The 22,195-nt window shown below is 55.7% G+C and overlaps 1 protein-coding gene across 1 annotated transcript; it reads left to right on the forward strand.

The window, feature by feature from the left end:
• The first annotated feature begins 6,058 nt into the window (after positions 1-6,058).
• UBE2Q1 (ubiquitin conjugating enzyme E2 Q1) lies at positions 6,059-13,721 on the forward strand. The gene is made up of 13 exons (XM_025428791.3): positions 6,059-6,493; positions 8,569-8,673; positions 8,962-9,066; positions 9,686-9,736; positions 11,023-11,163; positions 11,316-11,400; positions 11,629-11,689; positions 11,831-11,921; positions 12,039-12,097; positions 12,182-12,230; positions 12,386-12,481; positions 12,698-12,764; positions 13,235-13,721. Exons 1-13 carry the CDS (start codon positions 6,167-6,169, stop codon positions 13,264-13,266), a joined length of 1,269 nt encoding a protein of 422 aa, XP_025284576.1. The 5' UTR covers positions 6,059-6,166; the 3' UTR covers positions 13,267-13,721.
• Positions 13,722-22,195: the final 8,474 nt, after the last annotated feature.

Below are 22,195 nucleotides of genomic sequence, written 5' to 3' on the forward strand. Positions count from 1 at the left end.
GCGCCAAACTGCTGCGCCACCCAGGGATCCCTGCTTGAAGCTCTTGACAGCTCCTTGGCGCTCCTTTCAGGCCATCTATGTGGCCTGTTTACCGTGGCCTCTATCTTTTCTTTTGAGATTCCCCAGCTTTTGCTTCACTTTTTTTTTTTTTTTAAGATTTTATTTATTTATTCACGAGAGACAGAGAGAGAGGCAGAGACACAGGAAGAGGGAGAAGCAGGCTCCATGCAGGGAGCCCGATGTGGGACTCGATCCTGGGTCTCCAGGATCAGGCCCCGGTCCAAAGGCAAATGCTCAACCCCTGAGCCACCCAGGCGTCCCTTTTTTTTTTCTTTTTTTTAATAAAATACAGAACACTTCACGAATTTGCATGTCAGCCTTGCCCAGGGGCCATGCTACTCTACTGTTTTAGTCTATGTGCTGAGAAGTGAGCTTTACTTCAAGTTTAATTCCAGCTCAGCAGGGAGTCCTCTGAGTACAACCACCCAGTGGCCAAGGAGAGCTGGACCGCCTTCCCTCATGTCTCACACACGCTCACTCCTCGCACACCCACAAAAAGAAAGGCAGTCAGGGAGAGAATCATGCAGGGATGCTCAGATCTAGAAGGCTCAGCCCTGAAGCAAAACCGTGACCAGGAAAAGTTCTGGTGGGACACTCCATTGCCTCTGATGGTAAGGGACATTTTCTCTTGTGAAGCACTACAATTAATGCTATTTTCTTTTATTTAAGTTATTTAAAAAAAAATTTTTTTTTTTTTAATTTATGATAGTCACAGAGAGAGAAAGAGTGAGAGGCAGAGACATGGGCAGAGGGAGAAGCAGGCTCCATGCACCGGGAGCCTGATGTGGGATTCGATCCCGGGTCTCCAGGATCGCGCCCTGGGCCAAAGGCAGGCGCCAAACCGCTGCGCCACCCAGGGATCCCCCAAGTTATTTTAAAATTAAAAACTATTTAACTGTTAAAAACTATCACCACAGTAATACATATTCATGAAGACCGATTGGAAAACACCAATTAGCTACACAAAGTCCAAAAGGTTCATAATCCTACCTCTTAGGAAAAAATAACTGTTAGCACTTTACATATAAATATTTAAATATTTATATATTAATAAAATATATACAGTATACATATAATATCTATATGACAGGTATCTATATGAATATTATGTACTTCCAAATTTACCTATGTGTACTTAAATATTATATGCAAAACATATATAAATTACAAGTGCACAGCTAAATTTTCACACGAACACATCCATTAGTCCCACCCAGATAAAAAAAAAAAAAAATAGAACATTACCAAGATCCAGATTTTCCCATTATGTTCCCTCCCAGTCATTATTCCCTCCTTTTCAAAAGGAACATGATAGAGGGAGGGCAGAGCTGGGGGGAGGCTGCTTAAAGTTCTAGAACTAACAGAGATCATGAGTATACAATACTGTTGATGTATGGAATGCCACTGGACTGTACACTTTAAAGTGGTTACAATGTGTAAATCCTATGTTACACGTGTTTTCCCACAATTAAAAAACAACTGAAAAAAAAATAACCAGTATTCTAACAGAACACATTGGCTTTACCTGCTAAATTTTATACAAATGGAGTCATAGGGGTACCTGGGGGGGCTCAGTCAGTCAAGAGTCTGCCTTCGGCTCAGGTCATGATCTCAGGGTCCTGGGATTGCTTTCTGTGTCCGGCTCCCTGCTCAGCAGGGAATCTGTCTCTCCCTCTCCCTCTGCCCTCTCCCCACTCCTGGTCTCTCTCACAAAAATAATCTTTAAAAAAAAAGTAAATGGAATCATAACCTTTGTGTGTGTGGCTTTTTTAGACACGACATTAGTGTGACTTGTGGGCCCTGCTGAACACGCTACCCTGTGTGAATATGCCCTTGTTCATCCACACCACTACTGTCAGATTTGTGTTGTTTCCTGTTTTGAATTATTAAAAATAATATTGCCATGAACATACTTGTTCATGTTTTTGGTGTACAAAAATTTGCATTGGGTTCATAACTAAGTCATGTACATTTTTACTCATTTTTTTTAAAAGGAACATTCCGTAAATCTAGACTCGTAACCTTCCTTTTCTTTTTTTTTTTTAAGATTTTATTTATTTATTCATAGAGACAGAGAGAGAGAGGCAGAGACACAGGCAGAGGGAGAAGCAGGCTCCATGCAGGGAGCCTGACGTGGGACTCGATCCAGGGTCTCCAGGATCACGCCCTGGGCTGCAGGCGGCGCTAAACTGCTGCGCCACTGGGGCTGCCCCGTAACCTTCCTTTTCTATTTACTGTTCCTCCAACACCTCTCTATGCTGGTGAGTATTCTTTGGTAATTATTGTTAATAACTGCACTGTGTTCTACTGCAGGTAAGTTTTTGCACATTTCTTTAATAATTTCCAAATGACATTGCTGGATCAAAGATTTTTACATTTAATTACTGATGTATTGGTAAACTGATACTATCTGGGTTGCCCTGGGGCCTCAGCCTAAAATTCCAGGGTTGAACACCTCCACACTCTTAGGATCTTGTCTATGCTGAGCCTTCACCTATCCTCTCTTCTCCCTTACCTTTCCTCCGGATCTCCTTCTACTTTGGGACTCAGTTCTCTCAGACTGTCCCTCCATTTCCATCTAAGTAGGTTCCTCACATTCCATCTTGGGAGTTAACCCTGGTATCACCCTTTAAGGCTCCTGCTGCTCTTGATCCCTATTGTGTTCATCACATTGCCTTACAGTGATCCAATTTACCCATCACCATGTGCTTCTGAGGGCAGGAGTAAGAGACACAAGGAAAAACCATCCGTAAGCAGCAGCTGTCGTGGAAGGAGCCTCTGCTCTGTGCCAGGAGTCACTGCCTCCCAGTGTTCACAACAGTCCCTGGCAAAGAGCAAGAGCTCAGGATGTATTTGTTGAGTCTGGGACAGAATACTATGCTTCTGGGAGCAAGTCAAAAGAGAAAGCCACTCAGTTTGTCCCGAACAGGTACATGTCCTCACTTCAATAACACATGGCCTTTTGGAGAAAAAACAAAAATCTCTATACTTTACTTTTCATAGAGCAGTCAAAATGACCTTTTAACATTTTCTTTTTTTTTTTTTAATTTTTTTATTTATTTATGATAGTCACACAGAGAGAGAGAGAGAGGCAGAGACACAGGCAGAGGGAGAAGCAGGCTCCACGCACCAGGAGCCCGACATGGGATTTGATCCCGGGTCTCCAGGATCATGCCCTGGGCCAAAGGCAGGCGCTAAACCGCTGCGCCACCCAGGGATCCCGACCTTTAAACATTTTCAATCAGATCATGCCATTCCTAGCTTAAAATCTTAAGTGGTTTCCCAACGTACTGTAAATAAAACCCAGACAACCTTTCACCACTGGCCTCCTTTCCTCCCCTCTTTCCTCTTAGGAGACGGTACGTGGATTCTCTACTTTCCAAACCTTAAAAATTCCTTATCATGTGCACCATTCTAAGCACTTCTCATATCATCCCACCTGGTCTCCTCAGACGCCAGGACAATCTCCCCGTTCCAGGAACAGAAACCAAAGCAGACAGGCTGAGCAACTTGCCTGGTCAACATCTTCCTTGATCTTAAAGGAAAGCCCAAGCTCCTACACAGTTTTGAACATTTGCCAGGATGTAACTTCTGCCTGCTGTATGTGCACCCATCACCCTAGCTCTTCTTCTAACCTGCCACCATCCTAACCTCTAAACCTCCCCACACACCATACCTTCGACCTGGGACAGCACCCAGCCCTTTCCTCCCTACAGAAGGCAACTCATCGGTCAGAATGTTGCATGCTGCTTGTTCAGGGGAGCCTCCCACTGGACTAGTTGCAGGCAAAGGGCAGGACGGGCCCCTCATGTCCAGCGCTGCATTCCATGTATAGGTGCTCAGTAAGCATGATAAAACTAGTGAGTCAGTGGGTGTTAAAGAGGTCACCTTTGCTGTATCTATCTCTCCCAGTGAAATGCAGGCCCCACTAGAGCAGGGAGCTTTGTTTTATTCACTCCTGCTTCCCTAGCACCTAAGAGTTCATTAAATAATTGTAAGCACCAGTTGCTTTTATGCCTGATGCCCCTGCCCTGCATGTGTCAGCAGAACGCTACATAGCACTCCCTACCAGGCTTCCTCCAGAGGGCTCTTCCTGCCAGAGCTGCACCAGCAGGGACGGGAAGTTACAGGTCTGCCCTCACTGCAGGACCTGTCTGCACAGCACTGTGGAAACATCTCCTCACCTTGTTTTCTTCTAAGTAAAACTCTTTATAAAATATGGAGTTCAGAGGCGCCTCAGTGGGTTAAGTGTGGGATTCGGTTTGGGTTCAGATCATGACCTCACCGTGATGAAAGTGAGCCCCGCCTCTGCCTCTGCCTGGAGCTGAGCTGGAGCTTAGGATTCGGTCTCCCCTCTCCCTCTGCCTCTTCCTCCCTCCTGCTCACTTTGAATTACAAATAAGTAATTTAAAAAAATAAATAAATAAGGGCAGCCTGGGTAACTCAGAGGTTTAGCGCCGCCTTCAGCCCAGGGCCTGATCCTGGAGTCCCGGGATGGAGTCCCACGTCGGGCTCCCTGCATGGAGCCTGCTTCTCGCCTGTGTCTTTGCCTCTCTTTCCTGTGTCTCTCATGAATAAATAAAATCTTAAAAAATAAAAATAAGATAAAAAATAAAAATATGGAATTCGAGATTTCCCTAATGGTTTCATTTGTGGGATTCTCTCGTTTGGACTGGAGTCAAGCCGTGTGAAACCTCTGGAGAAAGCACCAGGGGAGGCCGAGGGGCAGGCAAGGCCCACGGGCAGGGCCAGCAGCTGCTAGGACTGCCTGTGTCCTTTCCCCTCTTGCAAACACGGTAAGACGCCGTCCTCACAGAGCTGGGGAGAGGGAGTGATAGAAACGCTTGCAGGATACCAAGACAGGCAGGGCTAGGTCAGGGGTTGTTGAGGCTACGGGCTCGCATCCCCAGACATGAAAATGACGCGAAAAGGAGGCTCGGCCCCCGAAAGACATAATTAGCCCCAAGAACAGAACACGGCATCCAACCTCGGCTCCTGACTCCCGGAGCTCACAGCCAAGACGGCCTTTATCACAGGAGCGAGAGCGCAGTCCACTCCCAACAAAGCTTGGTCCTCCCTGCCGGCCCCGGGGGAAGGGGGGGCGGCAGGCCGCGAGGTCGGTGGGCAGAACTCTCCTGGCCCCGGCCCCCCGTACCCCCCTCGCACCCTCGGTGACGGTATCCTCCGGCGGGGGCCAGGGCCACCGCCGGGGGAGAGGGATAGTGTGTGTGGGGAGGGGGGAGTCGGGGTCCCTGGGGATGGCGGACACCCCGGCTCGGCCCCGTACCCCCGCGACCAAAGCCCCCACGGCCCCAGCCTCGTCCTCCGCCACGGGGACCAAAAGGGCCGACCACACCTCGGTCAGGGGACCTGGGCACCGCGCGGTGACCTCTTGGTGTCCTGTGCACCGCCCGGCCCACGCCACGGCTCAGATGAGGAAACTGAGGCTCAGAAGAGCGGTGGTTACCCCAAGGTCACCGGGGAGGCCCGGCGGGCAGGAGGGGAGGAGACGAGCCCGCAAGCCCCCTAGCCGCTCCCCAAGCTCTCGCCGCCCCCCGCCCCGCACGGGCGCCGGGGTTCGGGGCCTCCTGTCAGCACGCCACAGGCTCGCCGCCGCGTGGGCCGGGGAAGACGCGCCCGGGCAGGAAGCCGGTCCCGCGCAGGAGGCCCCTGGGAACACGCGGCGCCGGGACACGTGACGGGGAAACGCCGGCGGGAGGGCGCACGCGCACGCTCACGCGCACGGCCTGCGTCAGCACGCACCGATGCGCGGAAAGCGCCGGGCCCAAAGCCCCCGGGTCACGTGTGGAGGGCGGCAGGCGAGCACCAGGGGGCGGGCGAGAGAGAGCGGTCACGTGAGGGAGGCCGGCGCCGCGCGGTCACGTGAGGGGCGGGGCGGGCCGCCGGAGCGGAGGGGGAGGGGCGCGCGGCTTCCGGCGGCTGGGGGCCGGCGAGCGGGGGGGCCCCGTCCCGGAGGCGGCGGCGGCGCCATCTTGGCGAAGGGGGGATCAGGAAGTGCGGACCGCGGCGGCGGCGGCGGCGGCGGAGCCCGAGCGGAGGCCGGAGGCTCCCGGCCCGCCGGCCCCGGAGCGGAGCGGAGCGGAGGATGCAGCAGCCGCAGCCGCAGGGGCAGCAGCAGCCGGGGCCGGGGCAGCAGCTGGGGGGCCAGGGGGCGGCGCCGGGGGCCGGGGGCGGCCCGGGGGGGGGCCCGGGGCCGGGGCCCTGCCTGAGGCGGGAGCTGAAGCTGCTCGAGTCCATCTTCCACCGCGGCCACGAGCGCTTCCGCATTGCCAGCGCCTGCCTGGACGAGCTGAGCTGCGAGTTCCTGCTGGCCGGGGCCGGAGGGGCCGGGGCGGGGGCCGCGCCCGGACCGCATCTGCCCCCGCGGGGGCCGGTGCCTGGGGATCCCGTCCGCATCCACTGCAACATCACGGTGAGGACCCCCGTCGGGGACCCGGGGCCACCCCGCACGACCCCGCGTCCCCGGACCCGGAGGCCCGGTCTCCCTCCCGGGCTCGGCTCCATCCCCGCGGGGCCACTGGCTTCTGCGGCGGGAGCCTGAGCCGTGCGCCCGGAGTCTGCCAGGGACCCGGGGGGCGAGGGGCGCCCCGACATATGGCGGCCGCACCGGTCCCTTTCGCTAACCCACATCCACACCCCGAAGGTCTTGAGCGGGCCCTGGCCACTTTACCTGCCGCCCGCGGAAGCCCCTTTCTGCCCCTGCTGTCATCGCGGGGCTCGGGGCCTCTGCCCCGGCTCCGCTGCAGGGACCTCCCGGCCTGAACCCTGCACGATTCACTGATGCTCCCTGTTCTCCCGTACCTTTGACTGAGGACGTTGCCACCTGTGGGATCCCTGCCCGGGCGCCTTTCCCGAAGCCCCCCTTTGCTCCCTGAATTTTACCAAGTGTTGGTTTCGCAGATCGTGGAGTTTTTTTTTTTCTCTTCTTTGGTTCCCTTTCCATTCCCATGTAACCTCTAACTCTCCTCCTTTTGCCCCAGCTGGTAGCAGATCTGCCACTCCCCTCCTGTGCCCTGGGTGGGTGCTTTTCTTGGCCACGATGGTGATGTGGGAGCACCATCTACTTGGTTCTGAGCAGTAACTGTCCCTTTTCTCCCCGGTGAACATCTCTCCATGCAAGAGCTTGCTGAACAAGGAGACACCCAGCGTGTCTCCTACTCATGCACTTTCTGACTTCCTGGGGAGGGGGTCAGTGGCTGATAACTACCTGCTGTGATAGCATCCCCCTTGCCAGGGGCATTAGCTGGGGAACCTGGGACAGCACCTGATCCAGGCTGGGGTCTGGGGAGAGACTGATGCTGGATGGTGTGGGACCCAGGGCCTGAGTGCAGTTTACACAGTTCTTGTGTTCTCTCCCTTTTTCTCCATCAAACCAGGTCAGGGTGTACGGCAAGCCTCAGTCTGGGTTGGATGGTGCCCCACCAAAATGCGTGTCCCATTTCTTTCTTTCTCCAGTTTTTTCCCACTAAAAAGTTGAGATTGGTGGACTGGGTGTGGTTAGCGAGGTGAAGATTTGAGCATCTTTTTTGTTAGGGTTTTCTAGCATTGAGGGTTAGCACCCTGAGAAAGTTAAGACCTTGGGTAGAAGTGGGTAGGTTTCCTTGACCTCGGTAGAACTCTCAGGAACTGATTCTGTTTCTGTATTAAACTTCCAGCTCCTGGAGGGTAGGTTGTCCCCTTCTCGCTGCCCATCTTGTGGCCAGAGTCTGTTTGTGGTCTTTGTGCCAGGAAAGAAGTCAGACTCTGTGGCCCCTGCAAAGGGGCCTGACCTGGGCCCCCGGGTTTGGGCAGAGGGGAAGTCTGGTCAGGCTGCATTTGGCACCGTGGCTCAGGAATGCTGGGAATGCTAGCAGCGTAGGCTTCTCCTAGCCTGCCATGTGGAGCCCTGCAGCCTACGCTGGGCGGAGAGGGTGGCAGGCTCCAAGGGAGCGATATGGAAAACTGGTCTTCCAGGGCGTGTGCTGTGGGTAACCCACGTGGGGAGAGTCTTCCTGCTCCCCTCTTACATTGAGGTTCTGGGGACAAAATCCAGTTTGTGTCTGTTCTTCCACAGCTAATGTGGAAGTGATCTGCAATCTTTGCTTTTATTCAGTGTGATTGTAGTGAGGGGATCCCTTCCTGAGCAGACAGTGGGATCTGAGGAGCCGAAGGGCCAGGGGGCTGTGTGCTGGGAGTGGGCAAAGCTGCACTGGCCGCGGGCTGGAGGGGCTGCCTCCCTCACCATTGGTGGTCTGCCGCCCCTGTCTCTGACGCTTCCTCTTGGGAAGAGAAAAAAATGTTCAGACTGTTTGGAAAGGGCCCTCTCAGGAATGAGTTCTCCTGGTGTGGGGTTCGTTGGGAAGTTGTTCGGTTAGATACTGACTTGCTGAGCTGGGCTTCTGTTGGGGAGAGGAGGAGCAAAGAAAATAGAAACATTGGGCAACAGAAGGCAAAATGGAGCCTTTCCCAGGGTCGTGCGTTTTGACCCTTCTCCCGCTTTTTTCTCAGGAGTCCTACCCTGCGGTGCCCCCAATCTGGTCAGTGGAGTCCGATGATCCAAACTTGGCTGCTGTCTTGGAGAGGCTGGTGGATATAAAGAAAGGGAATACTCTGGTGAGGGGCCAGGGTGTCGGGTGGGGGACACCCTTTCTAAGAGGCCCATGTCACGGAGACTCCCTGGAAAGGGTACATCTGGGGGCAGACTGCTGGGCAGGGGGTTCTCTGAAGCCGGAGGGGGAGCCTAGCGCCAGAGCGGGATGGTCCAGTAAATGCCCCCTGCAGCCACATGGCCTGTAAGGCTCAGAGAACTAGCCAGCACGTGTGGGTTCAGGGGCTCGTCCACACATCCATCCAGGTGGGGGGCACGGGGTGTTTGACGTCACTGTGATCCTCTACCCCCAGCTATTGCAGCATCTGAAGAGGATCATCTCCGACCTGTGTAAACTCTACAACCTGCCGCAGCACCCAGATGTGGAGATGCTAGACCAGCCCCTACCGGCGGAGCAGGTAAGCAGCAGAGGGGCCTAGGCACCATGGTGTGGGGCTGTCCCAGGACAGCACTCAGCGAATACCTGTTCGTCCGGATACACCTGCAGTCAATTCTCTCCACTTCTGGCCACTGCAAATATGTACCCATGTCGTGGCGCTCTCTGTCTCCAGATGGGCATGTAGCCAAATAGAGTACCTTCTATTAAGACGCAGGAGTGGGCAGGGTTTCCCCTTTTGGCAGGATGGGGAACATTTTATCGTTAACAGTAGCAGTGGGTGGCCATTGGGGACCCAGGCTCCTCGTTGAAAACTGACAACGTGGTGTCAGTCTAGAGGCACCTGTGTAGAAGAGGGGTTCTTGGGAGAATCAGCCCAGGTGGTAGGAGGTGGGTAACACAGCCACTGTGCATCTCTTGATCTTTAGCTCGTGGTGGGAAGAGAAAGACGGGCTGGGCTGCCCGTGGAGTCACTCCCTGGGCAGTGGCTTCCACTCCCACCTAGCCTGGGAGAGGCTGGGCACTTGAGGGCAGTCACACCACCCTCAGACCCAGGGCTCGGGGGCAGAGGTTGGAAGCTGCGTGCTGAGAAGCCACTGGGGCTCTGATTTCTGCCTCCCCCTTCCCCCCCCCCATCACAGTGCACACAGGAGGATGTGTCATCAGAAGATGAAGATGAGGAGATGCCCGAGGTAGGGTGGACCCCCTGGGCAGCATTGGCGGGTGACTTTTTCTGTCAGCACCACTGAGTGCTCCCTGTATGTAGCCCTGCGGTCTAGACCGGGCAGAGAAAGGATTAAGGCCAGATTTATTGACTTGGAAGAGCAGCCAGGGTGTGGGAGACAGACACCCCTACCTGTGTCTTTATGGCTCCAGGAGTCTTGGAGTCCTGCATCCCAAGTTTAATGGGGGGCTTTACCCGATCTCCCTAAGCTGCGCTTTTCCTATAAGATAGGATTTGTGACGACTACGTGTGGTTGTCGGGAAGGCAAAGCCAGGTGTTAAGTGCAGAATGCGCCGCACAGTGGGTGATAAGTGCTGAATCTTCGTGATCTGGTCTCTGGAAACAGATGCTTTCGCAGAATGTCACATAACGGTCAAGAACTTGGGCCATGTGGAATGGGATTCACATTGTAGCTCTGTTGAGGGTGGTGTCACTGTGAGCGTGGTGGTAACGCTCACTGACCTCAGCTGCCTCGTCAGGGTGGTGGGACGAACAGCCAGATAGTGGCGTGGTGATTGTAAGAAGTGGATGAGCCACAGTGCAGCACCTAGTATAGCACCTGGCACGTGACGGGTATCCCAAGGATGTCATGAGCTGGGGTGACAACCAGAGCATTAGTATTAACCGCATGGTGCTATGGCCTTGGGTTCGCTGCTTTTGTGAGGCAGGCGGCCTGTGCACCACCCCACATGGAGTGAACCAACTGCTGACCCACCTGCAACAGGGTGAACAAGGGGCTCATTCCTTCCTGACCTCTGCCACCTCCCTTGTTCCACCGTCTGCAGCGGGGGCCTCCGTGCGCTTGATCCAGGCCCTATGCTGACGGGGCGGGCAGGACACTTCCGACCCCGAGTCTTCAGAACTCGGGCACTGTAGTGACCTGGTGAGACGTGAGCTTTGAGTCACAGTGTCAGCCACAGTTACTCGAGGAACCATCCCTGCCAAGGGAGAGTTTCAGGGGTGGCTGGAGTGGAGTTCTAGGGAACAAGATGGCTGAGTCCTGCTTGCCTTCCCTGGGTCCGTGGGTAGTTCTGCTGCCTGAGACTGATGGGGAGGAGATTGGCCTCGTCCTTAGATCACGGACAGAACGGGGTTGGGACTCGCTGCAGGAACGGAGAGGCGCCATGTTCACCAGCCCACTGCATGCACTGTTGCTGCGCCTGTGGCTCTAAGCCAGATGGGACGGCCTGTGGCTCCCTGCACAACCTCTGCTGGTTCTCTCCTCTCCTGCCCTGCCCCGTGCCCCTGCCCCAGGACACGGAAGACCTAGATCACTATGAAATGAAAGAGGAGGAGCCAGCTGAGGGCAAGAAATCTGAAGATGACGGCATTGGAAAGGAAAATTTGGCTATACTAGAGAAGATAAAGAAGAATCAGAGGCAAGATTACTTAAACGTAGGTGCCTTCCCAGGAAAACTGGGCCCGGGGGGTGGTGGGTGCGGCTGTGGGTGGGGGGTCCTGGGACATCCAACTGGGAAACAGAGGCCTCCCTGGGGGCAGGGAGGCTGTGGTGTGTCTGAGCCTAGCCTGGTACCTCTCCCATGCAGGGTGCGGTGTCTGGCTCGGTGCAGGCCACTGACCGGCTGATGAAGGAGCTCAGGGATATATACCGGTCACAGAGTTTCAAAGGCGGTGAGTGTGGGTTGCACTGGGTCCTCGAGAAGTCCTGGGACACGTGAGTGTGCGTGCACCCTTCAGGCCAGGAATGCAGTGCCCCAGCAGTGGTTTAGGTTGGGTTTGTGTGTCCGTGTGGCCTGGACTTGGAGTCTTTGCCTCTGTTCTGTCAGCCTGGGGGGTGGGCTCATAGGCCGCTTGTACTCTGGACCTTCCCAACGGCCCATGTTGTCTTCCTTTTTCCAGGAAACTATGCAGTCGAACTTGTGAATGACAGCCTGTATGATTGGAACGTCAAACTCCTCAAGTGAGTGTTGACTGGGTAGTAAATGGGGAGCAGCGTGTGTGGACGGGCTTGTGCCCCTGTGGGCAGCCTGGGGGAGCTGGAGCTGTCTCTGGGCTCCTGGGCTGGGACCTGGGCTCTGAGCTCACCCTTCTGGCTTCACAGAGTCGACCAAGACAGCGCTTTGCACAACGATCTCCAGATCCTTAAAGAGAAGGAAGGAGCCGACTTCATCCTACTTAATTTTTCTTTCAAAGTAAGATTTCTCTTTGTGGCTGCTCCCTGGTCAGCCAGGTGACTTCCTTGCCTGGTGGAGGGCCATCCTGGGGGTGGACTCGGGCCCCTCTGACATCACCTTTGTCTTCCTTCACAGGATAACTTCCCCTTTGACCCGCCGTTTGTCAGGGTTGTGTCTCCAGTCCTCTCCGGAGGGTGAGTGCTCAGCAGGGGCGGAAGGTGAGGAAGGCGTGGAGTTTGGCCACATATATAGCTGCCTCACTGACCTTTCTTCTGCAGGTATGTTCTGGGCGGAGGTGCCATCTGCATGGAACTCCTCACCAAGCAGGTGAGCCTGTCGGTCCCTCCTGGCTGGCCTGGGCAGGGCAGGGCTGACATCAGCATACGTATACATCCCTGCAGCCTGGGTGGTGGGCATAACTCTGGGCAGGAACATGCACAAGAAAAGCTAACCCTTCTTTGCTCCATCCCTCCCTGTTCCAGGGCTGGAGCAGCGCCTACTCCATAGAGTCTGTGATCATGCAGATCAGCGCCACGCTGGTGAAGGGGAAGGCACGAGTGCAGTTTGGAGCCAACAAAGTAAGGAGCCAGGCCCTGAGGCTGCTCGCGTCGAAGCCCAAGAGGGTGAGGCCTCTGGCGCCTCTGCCGAGCGGGCCTGGGGGGCAGGGCTGTGGGCAGAAGGTACCACAGGTCAGCAGGGCACTGTGCCGGGGCACCAGGTCTCTGGCTGGCAGCTGTGGAGGGTGGGGCAGGAGGGCCGCAGCCTGCCGTGTTCACGGTCACCTCCTGCCGCAGTCCCAGTACAGCCTGACGAGAGCACAGCAGTCCTACAAGTCCCTGGTGCAGATCCACGAGAAGAACGGTGAGCTGCAACCAAGGCCCCGAGGACGGCACTTCCCACCACAGAGCAAGAATCCCTTCTCTTGGTTTCTGAGCCGTTACTACCCCCCTGTTTCTGTCCCGAGAAGGGCTGGAGGTGGTGGCTCCCTTCCCAGAAAAGGACTGCCTGCCTGTTGTATTGGGTTGGGGGGTGGGAGGTGGCGTCCTCAGTGCTGCCCTATTCCCGACTACCCTTTGAGACAAAAGCTCACATCACTATATCCTTTCATGTCAGGCAGCTCATGTGTGTCCCCCCCACCCCCATAGTCCTGACTTCCAGTGGGCGGCTTCCCAGCCCCCATACAGCTGCTCTGCCCCCCCTCCCCCCCACTGGGAAGCCCTTGCCATTGCTAGGATCTTTTCACCCCTGACCTTGGAGGTACCCTCCATGACTGGGCTGAGAGGGTGGGCATGGGCCTGCACCCCGTGACGGTCTCTTGGCTTTCTGTGCAGGCTGGTACACACCTCCCAAGGAAGATGGCTAACCCTGGAGAGCCGTCCCTCCCTCTTCCCCAGGCGCCACTGGACCAATTACCTTTGAATGCTGTATTCGGATCTCACGCTGCCTCTGTGGTTCCCTCCCTCATTTTTCCTGGACGTGATAGCTCTGCCTATTGCAGGACAATGATGGCTATTTTAAACGCTAAGGAAAAACAAAAACACAGACCTGTTTCAAGTACTCAAGACTGACTTACAGACCAACCAACCACCTGGCTGGAACCCCTGCTAGCAGGCATTCTTATAAAAAGAAACTTTCGAGCCTCCTTATATTGCTGGAAACTCAGCTGTGCTCCAGACTAGAGCCTCCTTACCTATGCTATGGATTTTTAATTTATTTTCTCTTATTTCATGTACACTGCTTTTTTTGGTTACAGTGTATGATGGATGTGTATGAAAAAAATGTATCTTTGGGAAAACAATTACAGTTTGTTAATTTGAAGATGCTGGTCTTGACTCATCTTTCTTTTTCTTCCCACCTCCTGCCCCCCCCATCCCCACCCCCACCCCCACGCTGCCTGGGCGGTGGGGGAGGGGCAGGGCCTCGAGGCTGGGACTTCGCAGTGAAGCTCACCTGGCTGGCCCCCAGGTTTCTCACGAAGGCCCCCTGGAGCAACCTGCAGCTGTCCCCTCGGGATGCAGAGCCTGGCCCACTAAACCACAACAGAGCAGGCTGGAATGATGCCCTTGATTCTTAGGATGACTTTTCTTAGTCACAGATGTTTTCAAATTTCTAAGAAAGTGAGGATGAAGGCTTGAGAGCCGCTTCAGAGAATTGCTTCTGAATGAATGGAGGGGGTGGTGGATGTGGTGCCCCCTGCTCCCCTCCCTCAGAAGGCTGGCTTCCAGCTGGCCCCAAGCACTCGGGCCTCTTCATTGGGCTTGTGCAGGAAGCTGGGCAGAGCTCTGAAGCAAGTTGGTGGCTTAGAGAAATGGGCTCTCTGAAGCTGCTCACCTGAGGTGGGTCCCGCTGGAGTGGTCAGCCTCCAGGGGCTTGTTCTGTGCACCCGGGTCCTCACTCCGGCTCTGGGAACTGCTGGTCAGGGGAGAGTGGGGTGAGGAGGCTGTGTGGTGTCGCACGGACCTGCCTCCTGACCAGCAAGCTTGCCCTGGGGCTGAGGTGGCCCCTTGGGACCCATCTGCCTGCACACTGGGTGGTGGGCAAGGCTGGCGAAGGCTAGTGTAGGGGAACTCAGACTCAGGACTGCTGGCTGCGCACCTGCAGGGCACCAGCACTCTGTCCTGTATTGAAGACCCTGGCCATTTGGCCCCTTTCCTGTTAGGGATGCTGAGTCTCCATCCAGCTCAGCCCTGTGCTGCTCTGGCTCTGCCCACACCCACCTGATGCGGGTGCTAATCCATGAAGAGGTTGAGATAAAGAGGGGCCCCGAGGGGAAACACTCCGTAGAGCTGAAATCTGGGTCTCCAGGCCTCTGTGGCTTTCCTCTGAACTTACCACCAGCCCTGGCTGGAATGTAGACTGTGTTTTTAGTAATGTGTACTGTGAGCTGTCCTCTGTATAATGTATTTTGTAATGTATTTTTCTCATCTACCAAAGGATGAAACAAATAAAATTATTTAAATAGTTTGGCTCTAATAAAATTATTTTTTCAAGATATATTTAAGTAATCACACCCAACATGGGGCTCGAACTCATGGCCCCAATATCAAGAGTCACAGGCTCCTTCAAACTGAAGGGACAGTGGGGCCCATGCCCACGGGCACGAAGGGAAGCGCCAGCCCCTGTGAGTTGACCACACCTGAAGAAAAGCCTCCACTTGTCCCGTCTAATTTGACCCTAATGATGGAAGGCTGCTGTGAGCAGAGTGAGCCGAGGCTGTAACAACAAATCAATGCTCTCCCTGCACTCGGAGGCAGAGGAAAGAGGAAACCAGCTCCTCTGGTCACCCTCCTACTCCTCAAAGTGGGGCTCGCAGGGGGCCACATGAACGCACGTGGGTACGGGCACAGTGGGTGCAGAAGCCGGGCTGGGGGCGGGGGTGGCAGGCAGGGATGGACAAGCGAGCTCTGATGGCATGCCATGCTTTGTGCACCAAGGTGATGGGTGTTGTTTCAATGCTCACTGATTCTGGTCTGGAATGCCAGAAAAACACATTTTTCTGGTCTGAAAAACTCCAGGAAGTTACCCCCCCCCTTCTCCAGAGTCCCTTAGGGCAGCATCTGTCATGTTCTTGGGGCACATAGGAGGATCCCCTCCCTGCCACAGGCCTCAACCTCGCGGAGGTGTCTGCACGGTAGACAAGCTCAGGCAGCTCTCTCCTGAGTGGTGAGCTGGGGGCCAGGCCAAATGGGGGTTGCAGCACTAGGGGGGACCGATGGCCTCTTCACTCCCAAGGCCTCTTCACCATCCTTGCAATGGGCCAGAGAGGGGGCAGGCTGACGGGTCGTGTGACTGGGAGTCTGGGGGTGGGGGAGGACCGCCCCCATCATTCCTCTATAACTTCAGCTTGCTTCCCTAGGGGATGCCAGGTCAGGGTGCAGCCTCCAGGCCCCAACAGGGGACAGGCGGGCAGGGAGCTGGTATTCAAGGCACCAGGGATTCTCCATTTGAGGATGTGCTGGACATGCCAGTATGGACTTGGCATGTCCGCACAGCACCGTGGAGGGCTGAATGGCAGGAAGAGGGTCGGGTAACACGAGATCAGGCCCCAGGCCAGGGAGAGGAGAGCAGGTGCGCAGCCGAGGCAGGAGGGAGGGTGAAGGGAGAGTGTGCCCGGCAGCCTTAACCCTGCTGCTGAAGCTCCTCGGGGATCTGGGTTCACTGCGTCTTGCGGGGAAGTTCCGGGGACACAAAGCTGTCTTTCCTCAGCTGCACATGGCAGAGCATTGGCTGGAGGGGTGGAGGGTGAGGAGCAGAGCAGCCTTTGCCCAACCCAGGCTCCTCCACTGGGGGGGCACAGCCCCCTACCCCAAGGCCTTCCCTGTGTGGGACCAGGGCCGCTCGAATGTACAGAACTAGCCATAGAGTGGACCTCAGGTTTGGCCCATTCCCAGCTGTGCAGTTTTGTTTTTACAAAATGTGAGGAAGTCCCTGTCACTTTTTGAGCCTTTTCTCCTCCATGAAGGGGGAAGCCATCGGCCTGACCTCTCAGGGGCACCCCAGTGTCCACACAAGATCTGAGCACCCTGGATCTGGGGGAGTGCTCTGTCCCCTCTGCCCTGCTGGGAGCTGCTGTTGGGCACGGAGCACCTCTACACCCACCCCCTCTGACACCTCAGCCATTAGCGCCTGCCTGGAGCTCCTGTGCCCTGGCCGGGAGCTGGCTACTTCCCAGGTCAGGCAGCAGGAGCTCCCCTCTGCTGTCATGACCCAGGATAACCTCCAGGGTGCCCCTCCCCAATGGGCCCCAGCCCCTGTCGCTGCACTTGGGCTGTGCCTTTCCTGGTGACTTCCTGTGCTTGTGCCCCCGGTGTCCCCGATGCCCATGAGCACTGTCCCCTGCATGGTTACCTGAGACCAACTTGACAAAAGGCTAGGAGCAGGCCTCTCCCTCTCAAAGATGTGCAAACAGGGCCAACAGGTGTCAGGATCTAACAAACAGCAGGTCAGGAGACCCCATGCCCGGTGCTAACCCCAATCACTGCATCTCAAATCACAGTTTTCTTCCACTCCAGAATCCTTTCCCAGTGAAATCAAGCCAAATTCAGTGGATGTAAGAAGAGAGCAAAGCACCTCTGGCAGGAGTGGGGGGACGCCTGCCCTCCCCCTCCACACCCCAGAACCCCACCCTTGGGCAGTCCCAGAGGCTCTCCCTAGCGAGAGGGGGAAGCTGCTATGCTAGGGGCAGCTCCAAAATCGGGGGTGGGAGGTGGGGAGGACCTAAGAAGACAGTAAGAGGCACCCAGAGGCCTGGGCTGCCCTCTGCTGCCCCCTGCTGCCCTCGGCTGTCCTCTGTTGCCCCCTGCTGCCCCCTGCTGCCACACTACTGTCCTCCTGCCGGCCCTCGGCTGTCCTGCTGAAGCCTGTCCAGTCTCAGAAGGGTGGAGAACAGCTCACTTCTCCAGCATGAACGGATAGCTGAGTCACAGGGGATTTGTCACTGTCCATGCTGGGCAAAGACTGCACCGGGAGGGGGCCCACCAGCCAAAATCGATGACCGTGATCTCAGCCCAGGCATCCACCCTGCTCAGCACCCAGCACCTGGCCAAGGAAGGGAGGTGGGAAAGGACAGTATCCTACCAGAGGTAGGTCACAGCCGTCCTCAATTAAGAGGGTGGAAACCATGTGAGCAGCAGGCTCTTGAGAGGGATGCGGCGACAGAGAATCCAGGTTCGGAAGGAGGGAGAAGGAAGGAGCGGCTCTGTCCAAGTCTCGCAAACCCCACCCCCATCCCACCCTAGCCCTGCCTGCAGGCACCTGCTACAGCAGCCTGTAACCCCCAGGTGGCACTCTGCTGGCCCCAGGCGGTGGCAGGCAGGCAGGTACGGCTGTGGCTCCACCTGGGCCGGTGAGGGGCGGCACCTGCACGTCCTGCGCAGCATCTGCAGGCTGCACAGAGGTAATGCGCCCCACGTCTGTCCCTGAAGATGCCTGTGAGTTTGCACCGCGGGTCCGCTCCCCGGGCTGAAGCCGAGGCAGGAGGATGGGCCTGAAACCATGCTTGCCCCAGAAAGGCTGTGCCTGAGAAGAAGAGGGTCTGAGGGACCATACTGGTCACCAGAGGCCCCTCCTCGCCATCGGCGGGGCTGAGGGTGGCCAGCCAGCTGGGTCTCAGAAGCATTCCCTCAGGAGCAGCACTAGGAAGGGGCCTCTGGGGGAGGAGCAGGGGAGGCGGACGAATGTGGGGTGGGCAGGAGGGCCAGACCCCACTACTGCACAGACAGGGCCTACAGCAAGAAAGTGCTGGAGGCACAGGGCCAGGAGGGTGGGCAGGGCCACAGAGTGCGGGTTGCTGGGGGACTGTGAGCTGTGAGCCGGTGTGCACTCTCCGGGCCGGACACATTTCCCACCGCTCATCACTGCCCCTGGGTTTAAGCACACGCTTCACACCACGCAAAAAGGGAAACAGACTGTATAAGTCGCCGTGGGCCACAGTGGCGCAGCCCGGGGCGGATGGGACCATTCTTGATACACCTCATCCCAGCCCAGCACATCCTGGCCCCATCCGCCAGGGACAGAAGGATGTCCTCAGTGGCCTTCGCCCTGGTGATCTCACTGCACCTCTGCATTCCTCATTTCTGTGGGAACCACACAGAAGGCTGTCCTCCACAGGTCAGTCTCAGGGGGTCACCAGGAGCTATAGGGGTGATGTATATACATGCTGGAGACAGATGCCCGAGCCCTGGGGGTGCCCAGGCCATCACTGCAGTACCACAGCCTGCACATGCACACCTCCCCCAGCCCTGCCCTTGGAGAAAGTGGTGATTCTCAGCCTGCAGGCCCACATCTGGGTGCACAGGCGGTGCTGGGTGGGTTTTCTGTGATGAAGAAAGCATCCCAGAGGAACAGACTCCTCCAACACTGAGGGCACCAACCAGGAGTGTGCTCAGGGAGGGGCAGCAGGAGTTGCAAAGACAGGTCGAGGGAGGAGCACCTCAGGATCTCCCAGTGGCTTGCCAAGTCCTCGACCGGAAGCCTTCTCCAAAACCCAAAAAAAGAAAAGGTATCACTCAGGAACAGCAGTATTTATTTCATTGATTTCTATGTGGAATTGCTCCAAGTAGGTTTGGAGTCAAAGAGCACCGACAGCCCCTGTGCTGACCCAGGATTTAGGAGACAATAGGGGCTCCCACCCACTTCCCCTTTTCCTGTGAGGATCCTGAGCCTACCCAAGAAAGGGCGCCCAGTAACAGGGAGGTGGGGAGGGCAGCTCTGGGGGGCTCCACCAGCCCTCCTCAGAGGGAGGAAGGGGGAGCTGTTTATGCTGGAAGCCGGTCTGGTTGAGAGAGACCTGGTGCCCTCAGCAGCCCCCGTGCCCTGCCTGCTTCTCCGCTGCTCTGGATGGAAAACCCCAGCCCTGGTTAACCCACATACCTGCCCACCAACCGCTGCCAACACTACCACCCCACCATAAACCCCTAGATACTTTCCTTCTCTCCAAACGGACACCACATCCCTGCTCCTACCCCCTGGAACCCACCCCCGGCCTTAGCCCCCATGTACAGGTGTCTCTCTGGGACCGCACTCGCAGGTGGACGTGCCACACCGCCCAGGCCACTCTGGGAGACACACACACTCAGCGCATCTGCCCCGGAGCAGCTTTCTCCATCTGAGTTAACAGCATCACAACCTACCTCCTGGCTTGGGCCACAGTCATCTGTCTCCCTGGATCTCTACACTAAAGTCCCTGGCGAGCCAAGTCAGCAATTCCTCGAAAACACACGGAGCTCATAAACTTCCCTCTGCCCACACCCACCAGCCCAATACCAGCCAGCGCCGTCCCCCAGCAGGGCCACAGCAACAGCATCCGGAGACTTCCCTGCTGCCACAGCAGACCCCCACAGTGCCACCCCCGCACACAACACCATCTCTTATGAACAAAGCTCAGATCCCGTCATTTCTCGGATTAAAACCTTCCAACAACTTTCATTGTACTTACAAAACCCAACCTCTCCATTTGGACTCACCAAGCCCACCATGATCTAATCCTCCTTCCCAGAGACCCCTCTGCACCCACCCTCCCCTGCACCTGCCATGTCACACACTGGGGCTCTCTTTGTCTGGAATGTGCTGGAATTTTTGGTATGTTCTTCCCCTGGTCTTCACAGGGCTGGCTCTGACCTATCATCCAGACCTCAGCAGAGATGCCACTTCTTACAAAGAGGCCGCCCTAAGAGTCATCTGAAGAAATGACTGCCTCCCCCGCCCCACCCATTACACCGCCTTATCTGAACTCTGTCTGGTACTTACTACCTGACATTTTATTTATTTATTGGTTTACTGTATGTCTCTTCCCATGGGAATACAAGCACCTTGAAAATCCAAGTCCTATTTGTCTTCTGACAACTACCTTGATCACAGAGGTAGCCCCACGGCCTTGCACGCTGTCTGGTGTTAGACTCTCCATTGGCATAGAAAAAGGAGGGGTGAGAAATGACCTGGGGCAAATTCTTCATTCTCTGAGCCGGGTTTCCTCTTCTACCGGATCACACCTGAGCAGATGTGCAGATTGAGTGGGCTGGCGTCTGCTCAGGACAGGGCATGATATAGGCCCCCAATAATTGCAGGCCGGGTCCTGGAGTCAATCCCAGTCCCAGGGCTGATGGGCTCCTTAGCGTCGTCATAGTCACATGTGCCAGCAGGAGACTCAGCCACTACCCCCGCTGCTATCATGACTTGGGTTCTCCCAGCAAAGCAGCCGGAATGCGGTTTGCAGAGCAAGCCCTCCACGCACAGTGAGCACTGCTGCTGACCAGCAAGACCCACAGCAAACCTCTGTGCTGACCCACGCTGCCCTCCAGCCAGGCAGGTGAGGTGCCCCTTTACTTGGAATCTCCAAATACCTACCCAAGAACCAATTAGCAGCAGTGATTTCAGGCTAAAAATTATCAATACAGAAACATTTAACCATTTTTGGTCTAATTATTATTCCCTAATGACTTAAGAGATAAATATAATAATCCCATTTTAGCAGTTTGTGAAATGAAGTTTCAGAACAAAATCTGCATAATTATCCAGCCAGCACAGCAGGTGTATCACCCCAAACGAGCCTCAAAGCTCAGGATGTTATTATTAAAAAATATATATATATATATATAATTTAAAAAAATATATATATATACATATATTATTAAAACAAAACAAAACAAAAAGCTCAGGGTGTATTCCTTACACGAAGCGGCCACCCGGAAGCTTCCAAGACCAGGACACCACCTCACCAGCTGCCATACAGGCCAATTTCAATTCAGTTCTACTGTTGCTACAAGCACAGCAACCCACCGACAGCCAGGTCAGTCCCATTACTTTGGGCATTTCCACCAGCTGGTCAAGTGTTCTGGAAGCAGCCTGCTGCTGAGTCTGAGCTGTGGGAAAGAAGACACAGGACACAAAGGTCAGTGGCCAGAAGGCCCTGGGGTGGAGGGGAGTCCATCGGGTTCCAGCATGCCCCAGGGAGAAATTGTCCCGCCAGCCAGTGCAGGAGTGCAGCTTCCTGGGACACTCAGAAAGGTGCTAGCAGCCTCCAAGTTCCTACACTTCCACGCACTGGGCCACTGCTGGCCACTCCAGACAGTCACCTCTTGAGACCCCTGTTTGTATTTGGGGAACTGTCCCAAGGCCACCTGAAGGGCACATCCTAGTGGAAATGTGATATTCATAGCAGTGACCTTCAGCCTCTCTCCCTGTCACCCAGCAATGCACCTGGCACATCTGCTGTGTGCAGACGCGGTGACAGATGCACCACACAGGCCCTGCTGGTCCTCAGGGGACCCATATTGAATCCCTCCACAAATTTTGTCAAACATGTGTGCTCCAGACACTGGGGCCACAAGTCGCACGTTTTAGCAGGTGCAGCAGACATTTTGTGTACGAAGAGGTATGACGTCGGTGACCACAGTACAATGAGGAAACTCGGACAATGAGAGAGGGCTAAGGGTACCCTGAGGGCAAGGGGTAACCACTGAACACAGGCCTGAAGAAGGGCAAGAGCCTCAGGGCCAGGGCAGCAGGTGCAGGGGCCTTCGGACGCGCACCAGTGCTGGGCCACCTGACATGGGCCTTCCTGCTTCTGCTCAGCCCCGACTCCGTTCCTTAGGGTCACCTTGAGTCCGGGTGAATGGGTGGGGGATCCATGGTGGCACATCCACAGAGCAGAATGCTGCCAGAATTGCCGATGTGGAACTATGCGGATGGACCTCAGGAACATTCCACAGAGTGGGAGAAGCCAGACGCACCGATCCCAGTGCACGAGACCTCGGAAGAGATGGACCTCACCTAGAGGGGCAGGGAGCGTCAGG

Source organism: Canis lupus, chromosome 7 (genome assembly GCF_003254725.2).
Source record: "Canis lupus dingo isolate Sandy chromosome 7, ASM325472v2, whole genome shotgun sequence".
Lineage (NCBI taxonomy): Eukaryota > Metazoa > Chordata > Mammalia > Carnivora > Canidae > Canis > Canis lupus.